The sequence below is a fragment of the Papilio polytes genome, unplaced genomic scaffold (assembly GCF_000836215.1).
Source record: "Papilio polytes unplaced genomic scaffold, Ppol_1.0 DF822067.1, whole genome shotgun sequence".
Lineage (NCBI taxonomy): Eukaryota > Metazoa > Arthropoda > Insecta > Lepidoptera > Papilionidae > Papilio > Papilio polytes.
In genome coordinates, this window is record NW_013527137.1 from 8525087 (window position 1) to 8538603 (window position 13517).

Consider the following 13517-nt stretch of genomic DNA (forward strand, 5'->3'; position numbering starts at 1 on the left):
TATCTATACTAATATAATAAAGCGTAAACACACGCTACTTAGTGGCGTAGAATTTCCGCAATAATAGCATGTTTTTGAATATTTTTTTTCTTTAATAAAAAGACTACACTTACGACACGCTTTAGGCTATATATTTTTACTCAAAAAGTTGGGCGTAAATATAATAAATTGGAAAAAACCATGTGGGGAAAGGGAACAAAAAGTACAAGCTGCCAAAATTAAGGAAGCAAGACTGTCAAAGTTTGTTATATCATATCATTTTGACATTTGCAATTGATAATTTGACACGTAAACAAAAATTTTCATAATTTTATGCGGATGAAGCCGCACGAGAACAGCTAGTAGATAAACAAATGCATTTAAACCGAATAAATTGTTTTGAGTATTGAATATGTACCAAATGGCAACGTACTCTAGTCTATTATGTGTAAAGAGAGTTTAGCAAAGGTCACATATTAGTCATTCGCATTCATTAATAAGGACATATTGATTGCATTATCAAGTTTTGTTTACGCGCCTTGTAAGAACAACTTTCCATTTCATACAGACGTAATCGGTTTCGATTATATCATAAATGTTTATATTTAAACATTATAAGTGAGCTCTATTCTTCATTACTCTGTGGACTTATATTTTGTACCAGATTGTGAGAACCGTCGTTTAAAATGTCATTAGAAACAGAAAACAACTGTGGAAGAGAAACTTTTCTTTTGATGGTTGATCAACTAGCGATGCTTTATTGTAGAGGACAGTGTAGTATATTTAGGGAAATAATTTAAGAGTTCCCCACTCAGAATTTAACACGATTCAAGATCGCTATCAAAATAGCAACAGCAACCTACATAAGCTTATTCTCCGACAATTATTTTAGAACATTTAACCCCAATTCGCATAAGCTCTTTTATAACGCGATCAAAAAACGCTGAAATAAAATAAATGCACTTATCCGTCTATACGGTCGCGCATTTCCGATGAACGAAATAATGATTTAAAAGCTTTCGAATAAGCTAAAACGATAAAAAAGACAATGCCTAGCATTAAAAAAGCGCTTGTACGACAAGCCAAGTCTAGTCAAGTTGCCTTTTATTCGAAATTCGACCCAATTACATACTAACAGACGTTATTATCTAAATCGCTTTATGCATTTTTTTTCCAAGTACAATTTACATGCAAAAGGATACAAAGTTTTCGCTTTACATCTTAACACATCTTTACTAAGGAAATTAAGAGGAAAGATTTGTATTTTTGTGTATATTTAAAATAACTTAAAAACTGCTGGGCCGGTTTGAGAAATGCTTTCATAATTAAGAAGCTACGTAATCGCTGAGTAACATAGGCTATATTTTAAATTTCACGTGGACGAAGTCGCGGGCGAAAGTTACTTTTCTATAATCCCATGAGTCATATGACGTCATAAAATCTTAGTCAGGTTTGTCGCTGACTTAGTTAAAAGTGTTACGTGCTGGCGCGGCAACCGCATAACGCAACGCCTTTCGTAACACCAGTAATGACTATTTTAATCTACTTCTATCCTCAAAACAGGAAACCTGTAATCTGTTCACAGAAAAAACAATTTTTTGAAAATTTAAAAAAAAAGCAATCTTGTATGCCTGCCCATATTCATTTTAGAATATTCCTTATTAACTAACTAGATTTTCCAAGCAACTTCTGAGCGGTATTGCAAAAACTTAACAAGTAATCTTACTAATATTACAAATGCGAAAGTTTAGATGGATGGATGGATGGATATATATTTGTTAGAGTTTGTAGCCTTAACGGCTGAACGGATCTCGATAAAATTAGGTATAGATGTAGAGGATAGTATGGAAGAACACATAGGCTACTCATTTTTGTTTTTTTTAATTCCACGCGGACAGAGCCGCGGGCGAAAGCTAGTAAATAAATAAAACACCTTTATTGTTGTCATAAAAAAATAGAATACAGTTTACAGCCTATGGTTTTACTAAGCTACGTTCCATATCTGTGCCAATTATCATCGAGATAGCAATAAACATCCATCTATGCAAATTTTCGAACTTAAAGCATACCTAGCATTAGTATGAAGTATGTTTCGCCGGAAGAAAGATATCGCCTACCTTAATCAGTTCAATCTTAACATATCACCTTTTATGTGTATTTGTATATCGCAAAGTAACGTCTTGAAAACATTTAATGTGTTGCTATTAAAAAATGAACTATAAATAAACTTGTTCACACAAAACTATACACAGGTATAGCTACTACAGCAATTAAGAGTAATAAACGATATTGAATAATGATGCCATTAAAATTATACGTACAAGCTATATTTTTAAGGAATAAGGAAATCCAACGAGAATACGTTATCTGATGGTAATTATTTTAAACATTCATACAATTCTTAAACATATACAAATCCTGAACACGAATTAAAACATGTTTTCTGTAGCATTTTTTTTTCAAAGCTTGTGTGACTGGCACTTGATAAATCTTGAAACAAGAGCGCACGCACACTTTTGACTAAACTATCGCACAACTGTTTAGTCGCACTTTAATTTCTATGGGAGCTTATATAGACGTACACACTACTTGATTTTTACTTGTCCAAAACACTTGAATGGGGTGCGAAACAATCCACAATCGAACAGTTGTGCTATTGTTGATTGTTTCAAGGGTGTGCACCAGCTCTAAAGATTTTTTTATAACATAGGGTGGCAAACGTGCAAGCGCCCATGTGAATCCGCCGAAATGGCAAAGCAACCGCTGCCCAAAGACATGCGCAATTGCAGATGCGTTGCCAACCCTTAATTGACAGAGAAGGAGACGCAAAGAAAAAGGATCTGTCCCCTTTCTGTGCGTCTCTTCCGCTGTCAATTAGACTTTTTCTTCCCATCTTTTGCTCTAAAGAAAAGAGTGGAAAGGAAAAATGACTAAAATGAAGCCTCCGGCATCACACTCAGCAGAAGAAACGCGGAATTGCTCCCACTTCACACCTGTCTTTTGTGTGGTCGTGGTATTGTACCGGGCGAGTCGACCCATTCGTACTAAATGTTAAAGCGGGGTCTACCACTGTTAGATAGATTTATAAAGGCAAATGCATGATAGAAACCAATTAACACCACTAACCTAGATTATGATAGACTACAATATACTGGATAACCTTCTTTGAAGTTTTCTATTTCAGGTTCAATGATAGACCTTGCATACTTATCAATCGATTGGATTTTCCCTACAGAATTAATTAGACTAGCATAATAAAAAAAATACGAGACATAAAGCAAAGATAAAAGATATACTTGAGGAAAACGTTTATTTCGTTATCTAAAAACTTACGCGTAATTTTGATTCCGTGCGTAATTTATAAACATGTCCAAGGATAGAAAGTTCATATAACATGTGTTGTTTTACCAACATATTAACAAATAAGAGAATTACATAAACGGTAATCAGCATCTCAACCATCAATACGTTGACAATCGTTATATGGAAAAAAAGAAACTAATGTATTTGGATCGTAATAAACGTTATTTGCAAAAATCAGAACATAAGTTTGTAAATTAATGTATTACTTAGAACTTTCCTATAAAGAATGATTTCTATAATAATGTATCGGATCTTATCATGATTGTCCCAATATTACAATCTATTGGGCTTCAAATCCCCAGCTTTGGTATAGTCAATCTATTTAAATGTGGACCGTGCAGGACATTACAGAATATTTTAAAACAGAACTTTTAGGCAATGTAATAAAAATAGGAATACAGTTACAGTCGGCACCAGTTATTTTTCGAAAAGGCTAAGAAAATGAACGCTTACTAAAAAAATAATACAATGATACTCACCTCCAACGACGAAATTCCTGGTGAATATATCAGTAGTATATTTTTTATGTTTCACAAAACACAAAGTCTATTTTTTAAAATACATTTATCAAACGATAATTCACACTTTAAAATTTTACACGACATTTACGGATTATGACAGATGTCAAAATGTTGGCGCCACTTCATTATTTTTCGTTTTCGACCTTCGAGAAAATATTATAATGCAGTAACTAAGTTGTTATTGGTGTTGGTGAGCGTCGATAAACAACGCGGTATATAACGCTGTACAGCAATAGCTTTACGTATTTTTTTACTGCTGACTTAACTTTTTTAATTTAGTTCTTTATCCAAGTTATATAACCCAGTGTTATTTGTATTAATATTTTTTGTGAACTACTTTACGTTGTTTTTACAAGAGATAAAATATCCATCTACTTTTAAACTACCTGCAACCACCAAATAAACTACCTACATTTTTATTAAGTTAAGACGGACTTTAACTGTTCACCCGAAACCGCACAGCGCTTTGTATGCAAAAATGTATGAATGCAGAAGAGGCGAATGTCAGGATCGAGCCAAAAAAAGGTACGTGGTTTCTGCCTACTCCTCTAAGATACGGCCGTGATTATGTTGTGTCTTTTTATACATTTACATAGAATTGATTGTATTACAACGACATCTCTTTGTGTAAAAATGATCCCAAGAAACTACGTGTCACAACTTAGCTGTTGTAAAAAGATAATCATAGATGGCAGTATTGCTTTTAAGTTGGTTATCAAATAATTTAAATGTCACATGTCATTGTGACAGTGACAGATGTTAGTATCATCAAAATATACAAATCAAGTGGTAAACTTGTAATTTTTGACTAAACTAAAGAAAAAAGTTTATCTTAATGGCTAAACTTCCACCAAAGCAGAAGAAAACAAAAAGCGTATCCCGTGAAGAGCTTCTTAATTTAGATAAAAATGTTCGTTAGTTTTTAAGTGAGATAACCTATTAAAAATCTTGAGCTAATAATATTTTCTGTTTTTAGGACCTAGTTGATAAAATAATGCAACTAGAGGCACATAATTTACAGTTAAAAAATATTATAAGCAAGAAAAACAACGATGCTGAACAGATTTCTAGTGCAGGAGTAAACAAAAAGCAATTTGATTTTAAGAAGTAACATGTTTGCTTATTTATTTTAAATTATTTATGTTCAATTAAATTACCATATCATATATACCTTAGTATCCATATGAATGTGCTTTCTGTATAAAATACCTTTAGCTTTAATGCACTCCATTTTCTAAAAGTATTACCACTTCTGGTAAATGTGCAATGTTACTTCAGTTTGGACAACCTCTCAAACCTCCTGTAGATCGTGAACCTTTTTACCTTAACTGGACTATTTCGGTAAATTTCAGTTCTACATTTCAGATGTCACTTACGAAGAGTCCTTTTAAGAATAGTATATTTTGGTTGGAACTACCAAGGGCTGGCAGTGCAGGAGGATACAACTCAAACTATTGAACATCATTTATTTCATGCTCTGACCAAGTCATGTCTGATAGAAAGTCGGGAAACATCTCAGTATCATAGGTGTGGTAGAACGGACAAAGGTGTTAGTGCTTTTGGACAGGTAAATCTTAACTTATTTTTATATTGCAAATTAAAGAAATGTAAAGTGTATTTATTAGAAGTAAACATACTTTTTTTTAGTTAAAAATATTAAGCAGTTTCAACGGTAAACCAATTAGTTAAAAAAATATTTTTTCTAGGTCATCTCAATTTCTCTAAGAAGCAAGCATTCCACAGACCAACAGAATATTCCGGAATCCATAAGTTCAGAGTTGCCGTACTGCAAGACCTTGAACCGTCTCCTACCAAAAGACATTCGTGTGGTAGCATGGATGCCAATACCTGATGATAGACCTGACTATAGTGCTAGGTAAGGTAATTAAAGAAACAAAGGTCAATTTAATGCTTTTTTCTGTTGATTGTAAGAAAAATTGGATTTGCTGTAGATGTAAAGAAAATCACTTTTTTTTCTATATTTACCATTTTAGTCAAGCTGGTCAACATATGCAACTTTTTATCATAAACTAGCTGTCACTCGCGATTTCGTCCAAGTAAAATTAAAGTATAGTAAAAGACTAGATGTTCCCATGCGGCTTCATCCGCATGAAATTATGAAAATTTTATTTTATTGTTTACATTTGTGAAATTATCAATAGCAAATGTCAAAATGACATGACATGACAAGCCTTAGCAACCTTGTTTCCTTGATGTTGGCAGCAACTTATGGTCTCTTTCCCACATTAGGGTTTTAATCCAAAATATTTACCCCCTAAGTTTAATGGCGTTAAAATATATAGCCAAAAACGTGACGCAAGTGTAGGACTTTTTATTAAAATAAGAATTATTCAAAAATATGTTGCAATTGCTGACATTTTTGGCAACAAAGAAGTGCGTGTTTACGCTTTATTATAATAATATAGATATAGCCTCTGTATAGCCTATGTAGATATACCCACACTCATAACATAGCTTTTTAGTGGTGAAAGCTTTTTGAAATCGGCCCAGTAGTTTTAAGAATACAAAACACATCAAAATTAGTTAAAAAGCCAATATATGCAAGAAAAAAACAAATTCTTTTTTCTTTATAGCGTTGAATTTGACCACAGTTTCTTTAAATATTAATATTTTAATTTTCTTTATACAGGTTTGATTGTAAGAAGCGACAGTACAAATATTATTTTCCGCGATCAAATCTCGACTTAGCTAAGATGAAAGAAGCCTGCAGTTATATTATTGGTTCAAAAGATTTTCGTAATCTGTGCAAAATGGATGTAGGAAATGGTGTTACAGAATTTTATCGAGAAATATTTAATGCAAATATTATTCCAATAGACAATAATGACAAAGATCAACGTAAGTTTAGAGTGTCCTTTCCCTTTTTTCTTTTTTAACTATGTTGTTTATTTTTGTTTTTAATTACAGCGACATCTATGTATTGTTTACAAATAGAAGGAAATGCTTTTCTTTGGCATCAAATTAGATGCATTATGGGATTATTATTGCTCATTGGAGAAGGGAATGAAGAACCGGATGTTATCAACAAATTGCTAGATATTGAAAACAATCCGAGGTCAGTAACATTTTTTGTCATTCGAAATACACTCTAATTGTAATCATAGCATTTATTTTTTTAGTAAAGAAATTACTCAATTGAGAAATGTTAAATGTATATTTCTTTTGGACAGAAACACCCAGTCAAAGTTTTATTATAATCAGATTAATTTAATAAGCACATTGACAAACAGGCAAACATTTTATTATTATTGTAAGCTAGCTTTCACCCGCGACTCCGTCCGCGTGGTATTAAAAAAAAGTGAGTAGGCTGTGTTCTTCCAGACTATCCCTACCTATACCAAATTTCATCGAAATCCGTTCAGCAGTTTAGGCTATAAGCTCTATCAAACATCCATCCATCTACATTTTCGCATTTATAATATTAGTATGATTGTGATTATAGTTCTATGTAATGTTTTAGAAAACCGCAGTACAATATGGCGTTGGATATTCCATTAAATCTATTTCACTGTTCTTATGAATTGGAAAACTCCAGTCAATGGATATACGATGTAAATGAACTCAAGTCTGTTATAACAATATTGCAAGCAGATTGGACAATACATAGTATAAAGTAAGTATTTAAATGAGGACCAATCGTGTGATGATAACGAAGTGACGGCTCGTGCCGAGGCACCTGAGGGAGCCCTCGAGCTTAGTTACTCATAAACGACGTTTAGGCTAAGCGCCATCTGCGCTCGGCCACCTTAAACCCGGTGAATCTGTCAATGTTCAAGGCAAATAGTAGCCATTCAGTTACAAAAAAAAGTAAATTAGGATTGAAAAAATGTATCAAACTTGCCCGCGACTTTGTCTGTGCGGTATTAAAAAAAATCAGTAGCCCATGTGTTCTTTTAGAGTATGTTCTATATCTGTCTTAAATTATATCAAGATACGTTTTTGAGATAAATAATAAACATCCATCCAGCCAAAATTTCGCATTCATAATATTTACTAATTGTCATTAAACTAGTACTCCGTAAATAATGCATTTAAATCACATTCGTTACATTTTACAATATCACTTCATTTTATCGCACAATGGCCATAATTTTTATGAAATACTGCTTTTGAATTAAATTACCGTGGAATTAAAAAAAAAAAACTAAAATAAGTAGCCTTTATGTCCTTCCAGACTATCGTCTACATCTGTACCAAATTTTATCGAAATTCGTTCTACTGTTTAGGCTACAAACTCCGACAAACCATCCATCCATCTAAACTTTCACATTTATATTAGTATGATTTAAATAGCGTAGGCGAAAATACACATGTTAGTAAAACCAAACTATTGGCATACAAGCCAGCTACTGGCTTGTGTATTCACGGTATAATAACTAATTGACGATTCTCTGTTTATTACTATTTTCAGATCAACTATGATTCGTGACACTCTCAACCAATTGGAGTTTGAATATAATAGACTTGGAAATAAGGAAGAAAATAATATTTATCAGAAAGATAAAGTTTTGTCTTACACTGACTGTTTGCTGCAAGGCGTTAAACCCAAGGTTTACGTACCTTTATTGAAGAGAGAAACATGTAGTAAGTTTTAATATATTTTTACTATTATTCCATCAATGGTTTGTGCTTATCATCATGGCCTGCAGAACATGGCAGTAGCTGCCTTTATATATGTATGTGTAAACTCCAGTTAGCACGGTGTTTAAGTTCAAGACAGCTACTAGAATATGTGTTAAAGGAACGTCTGGTCAGTCTCGTTGAAATTTTATTGCCATATGTATACTAATTCCGCCAGTAGCTGGCATGCCAGCTAGCGTCTCATTTATCTGCTATTATGTCCTTCCGCCGTTATTCGAGGCCTTGTAAACAATATTGAGAGATGACAGTCTGTCTTCCGGCCGCCATTTTAGTCGTTGCAGTCCTTTTTATCGCTGAAATATGTTTTCCCGCCGGACGCCGAGTTCACCAGGTGGCGAGCAACGCAGCTTGCTTCATTGGCGTCTTGACCTTCGTGCCGCGAACTATCCTAACGCTGCTAGCGTTCGAGAAAATAGATATTTTTAAATTTAAAATAACATCTTAAATAAGTCTTAGAAGTTGTAGTCCAGTGTTAATATTATGTCAGAAAGGGAAGAAAATGTGTGTCAGGCGTCTTCGTCTTCAACAACCAGCGATGATGAAGATCTACAAAGAAGCCGTAAGAGGAAGGCGCCACGTAGAAAAGAAAAGCAGAAAAAGAGTAAGGTATTGGAACACCTTGCCGAACCAGTAAACCAGATACAAAGTTACTTAGCATGTGGGGCCTTTCCTCCACGTGGTTGGAGCCCGTATGGTGTACAGCACCCATCGGTAATTATGAACGTCGACGACCCGTCCTTTGGTCAAGACATGTCTCAAAGCCAACAGACTAACGAGGTACCCGCCGAGTCGACCCTCGAATTTGAATTTGATTTAAAAACTAACGTTAAAGAGCCTACGTTTTCTAAAACGTCCGCGGAACATTTAAAACTTTTAAATTCATTACAACATTTTAAATCGGAAGATTGGAATAATGTGCGGTACTCTGAAATACAGAAATCGTATGTTTCTTGACCAGGGTTCATTGAACTGGAAGTAAATGACGAGATAAAGATCCCTTTGTCGTCAATCTCCGGTTTGAGAACACTCCCCTGGTTGCCACAGCCAGTATCGGTATTCTCGGCGTTGGCATATCGAGTGACGTTCAGTTTCGTGGTCATTTGGAAGACAAGGCCAAGCTGGCCTCTAAAAAGCTGGGTGTGCTCAATAGGGCGAAGCAGTACTTACAGTCGGGCCACCGCCTTCAACTTTACAAGGCGCAAGTTCGGCCCCATATGGAGTACTGCTCGCACCTCTGGGCGGGAGCATCCTAATGCCAGCTTCTTCCATTTGACCGCATACAACGGAGAGCGACTCGAATCGTCAACGACCGAGCTCTTACCGATCGGCTTGATCCTCTGGCCTTGCGGAGGGACGTCAGTTCCCTTTGCATTTTTTACCGTATTTACCACGGGGAGTGTTCCGAGGAGTTGTTTGGAACGATTCCTGCCGCCGAGTTTCGTCATCGGACGACACGACAGACCGCCAGGTACCATCCTCACCATGTTGATGGCTGGCATTCCACAACCGTGCGGTTTTCGCGGAACTTTCTGCCCCGCACAGCCGCGTTGTGGAACGGTCTGTCCTCGGCGGTATTTCCAAACCAATACAACTTAGGGTCCTTCAAGAAGCGAGCCTACAATTTCCTCAAAGGCCGGCAACGCATCTGTAGTTCCTCTGGTGTTGCGGATGTCCATGGGCGTCGTTGACCACCTTGGTGTACACGCCGCTCGTTTGCCCCCTTTTACTATAAAAAAAATAAATAAATAAAACCAAGGTTCGTCAGCTTGGATCAGAGAGACCGTGCAGCTTGGAGACACAACGCCTTTGCATGGAAATGGGATTTCAAACTGGCATGGGTGTTCCCTCCGCCGAATCTTGTCCCGAGAGTGCTGCAACATCTCAATCATGCGATGGGAACCTACATAATAATAGCGCCGAAATGGCCTCAGACCTTTTGGAGAGCCGACCTAAAGTCGCGCGCGATAGCTCCCCATTCACAGTGGACCGGTTAGAAACCAAACTCATAGACATGTCAACGGGACATCCTCCCCCGAAAGTACAGAAAATTACACTAGAAATATGGAAATGTGGGGGTGGTCTAAAACAATTGAGTCTTGGTCAGCTCAACAAAAGTCTCTATTAAGAGCAGGATGGCGAAAATCAACTTTAAATACTTACAGACCCGCATGGACCCAGTGGCTCAGAAGGTGCCATAATTCTAATATTAATCCTACGCATCCAAAGGGTTCGGATTTAGCTCAGTATCTGGCGGACCTCCACATTAAGAAAAAGTTAGCATACAGAACTATTTTGGTGCATACGTCTGTAATTTCAACGCTATGTAACACAGAAGATAGTAGTCGTCTTGGTTCAAATGTTTTGGTTAAGCAGATACTAAAATCCATAGCCACAATCGACGCAATGAATCGCTCCAAACCCAATATTTGGGATGCAAATGTTTTGACGTCCTGGTTGTCTAATAACATCCCACAAGTCCAAAAATTGTGGGAAGTTTCACGTAGATGTGCTATTTTATTGTTGCTATGCTCTGGACGCAGAGTTCATGATCTAACTCTTCTCTCTGTGGCAGAGGGTAGCTTCATAGATGATAAGGAGACAAATTGTTTAACATTCTGGCCTACGTACGGTTCTAAAACTGATTCTGCGTCATTTTCCCAATCTGGTTGGAAACTGCACACCAACAGGGATAATGTTAATATTGATCCAGTCTTTTGGGTTAGAAAATTAGTCGAAATTAGTACCGAAAGGCGCAATGAGGCTAAATTAAACAATCTATTTATAACAATCAGAGGTCCCGCCAAAGCCGCTTCTAGAACCGTGATTTCAGGATGGGCAAAATCTATTTTATCAGAAGCCGGCAATGACGCAACACCGGGGAGCGTAAGGTCAGCTGTGGCATCCAGGGGCTGGATAGATAAGGAACCAATTGATAAAATATTAGCCAGAGCGAATTGGCGATCAGAAAATACTTTCTTTAAATTTTATAAGAAAGAAATAGAATCAATTCATTCTAATTCCAATGTAACTAAATTAGGATCGCTCTTTGAACCCCTAGGTTGGTGTTAACTTTTATAAACTATGTACATAATTTTAAGTTAATAATAGAATTCATGCCGAATGAATTCCTTTTCATTTTTTTTAATAAACTGATTTCTTTCTTTCTTTCTTCTTTCTAAAAAAAAAGTGCAGATTTGTGATATAATGAATTATTATTCATTTTATCACAAATCTGTATTAATATATCACAGATATATTATGATATAAAATAATAAAATAATTATCACATTGGCGTCTTGTTCACCAGGCGAAAATAAACAATGTCTCAATATTGTTTACAAGGCCTCGAATAACGGCGGAAGGACATAATAGCAGAGTTTTACTTACCATAAAAACTCCCGAGCCTTATTCGAGGCCTTGAGTAAATTCTGCCTGGTAGATACTATTATTTAGGTATTGAGACACCAATGAAGCAAGCTGCGTTGCTCGCCACCTGGTGAACTCGGCGTCCGGCGGGAAAACATATTTCAGCGATAAAAAGGACTGCAACGACTAAAATGGCGGCCGGAAGACAGACTGTCATCTCTCAATATTGTTTACAAGGCCTCGAATAAGGCTCCGGACATAATATGAGTTTTAATGGTAGGTAAAACTCTGCTATTTGTATTTCCGCCTTTATGACACAAGTATTTAATTTTAGTTACAAAATTATCAAGGATCATTAAAACAATTTAAAAATTGTCTTGACCATATTCTATTAAAAACAAAACTACATGCCTATACTTATGTAGCATAAACATCTCTAACTGATCACGAAACAGTTCTTCTATATTTAAAATATATATCTTCCCCAAGTAACCCATATAGCTCGACCACCAAAATTGACCAAGTCGGACTTACAAAAAGCCTTACTAATATAGATTTTGAACCAGTGTTCTCTTCTAATGATGTAAATTTTGCAACAAATTATATAATCTCTTCGGTGCACAAGGCTATAAATTTAAACTCAAAATGTATCAACTTTACAAAGCGCAAGCGGATCATTAAGCCTTGGATAACACCCGGCTTATTAAAGTGCCTACGTAACAGAGATAAACTTCATATGAAGTCCAAAAAAGCTCCTAATAACGAAAATCTTAAATTAACTTACTTACGTTACAGAAATTTTTGCAATAACCTCATTAAACATTTGAAAATAGAACATGAAAAAAACGAATTAATGAAAGCTAAAAATAATACTCGGTCTCTGTGGAATACTATAAACAACATCACGGGAAGGCAACAAAACAAATCTCCCGTTACAGATCTATTAGTTAACCATTCACACCCCAAAGATGCAGTTAACAATGCTAACAAATACTTTGCGAACGTAGGACAAAATCTCGCTGACAGGATATTCAAATTAACGCATAACAAACCTTATACACTACACAACCTACAAACCAGTTTAAATTCTTTTGTCATGCTGTCTACTGGTGAAACAGAAGTCGAGTCCCTTATTATGACCTTAAAAAGTAATGCTGTAGGATGGGATAATATCAGTGCAAAGTTTCTAAAACAATTTAAACATATCCTAGTCCCTCCTTTAACCCATGTGTGCAATTTAGCTATAACAAACGGTACATTTCCGACGGCATTTAAAAAGTCCATAATCATCCCCGTCCATAAGAGTGGTTCTAGAGACCGTGTCGAAAACTATCGGCCAATATCTATCTTACCTTCTATGTCTAAAATTCTGGAAAAAATAATAAACACGCGGCTTAAAAGTTTTCTTGAGAATAACTGTCTGTTAGCAAACACGCAATTTGGTTTCCGAACAGGTCATTCAACAGCGGATGCGGTTAATGAGTTAACTGATCGTATATTTCAAAACTTAGATAATAATAAAAAATGTCTCACGGTTTTTCTTGATTTGGCCAAAGCCTTTGACACGGTCTCCATTCCAATACTTATCCAAAAGCTTAACAATATAGGTATAAGAGGCACTCAACT

The 13517-nt window shown here is 35.7% G+C and overlaps 1 protein-coding gene across 1 annotated transcript in view; it reads left to right on the forward strand.

The window, feature by feature from the left end:
• Positions 1-4618: 4618 nt before the first annotated feature.
• The window catches only part of LOC106107188 (tRNA pseudouridine(38/39) synthase), a 10477-nt gene continuing 1578 nt past the window's right edge, over positions 4619-13517 (forward strand). Inside the window, exons 1-8 of the mRNA XM_013287921.1 lie at positions 4619-4773; positions 4840-4970; positions 5229-5430; positions 5570-5739; positions 6514-6722; positions 6792-6939; positions 7345-7497; positions 8296-8468. Of these exons, the coding sequence (XP_013143375.1) occupies positions 4699-4773; positions 4840-4970; positions 5229-5430; positions 5570-5739; positions 6514-6722; positions 6792-6939; positions 7345-7497; positions 8296-8468 (1261 nt within the window). The 5' untranslated portion in view covers positions 4619-4698. The remainder of the gene's footprint in view (positions 4774-4839; positions 4971-5228; positions 5431-5569; positions 5740-6513; positions 6723-6791; positions 6940-7344; positions 7498-8295; positions 8469-13517) is intronic.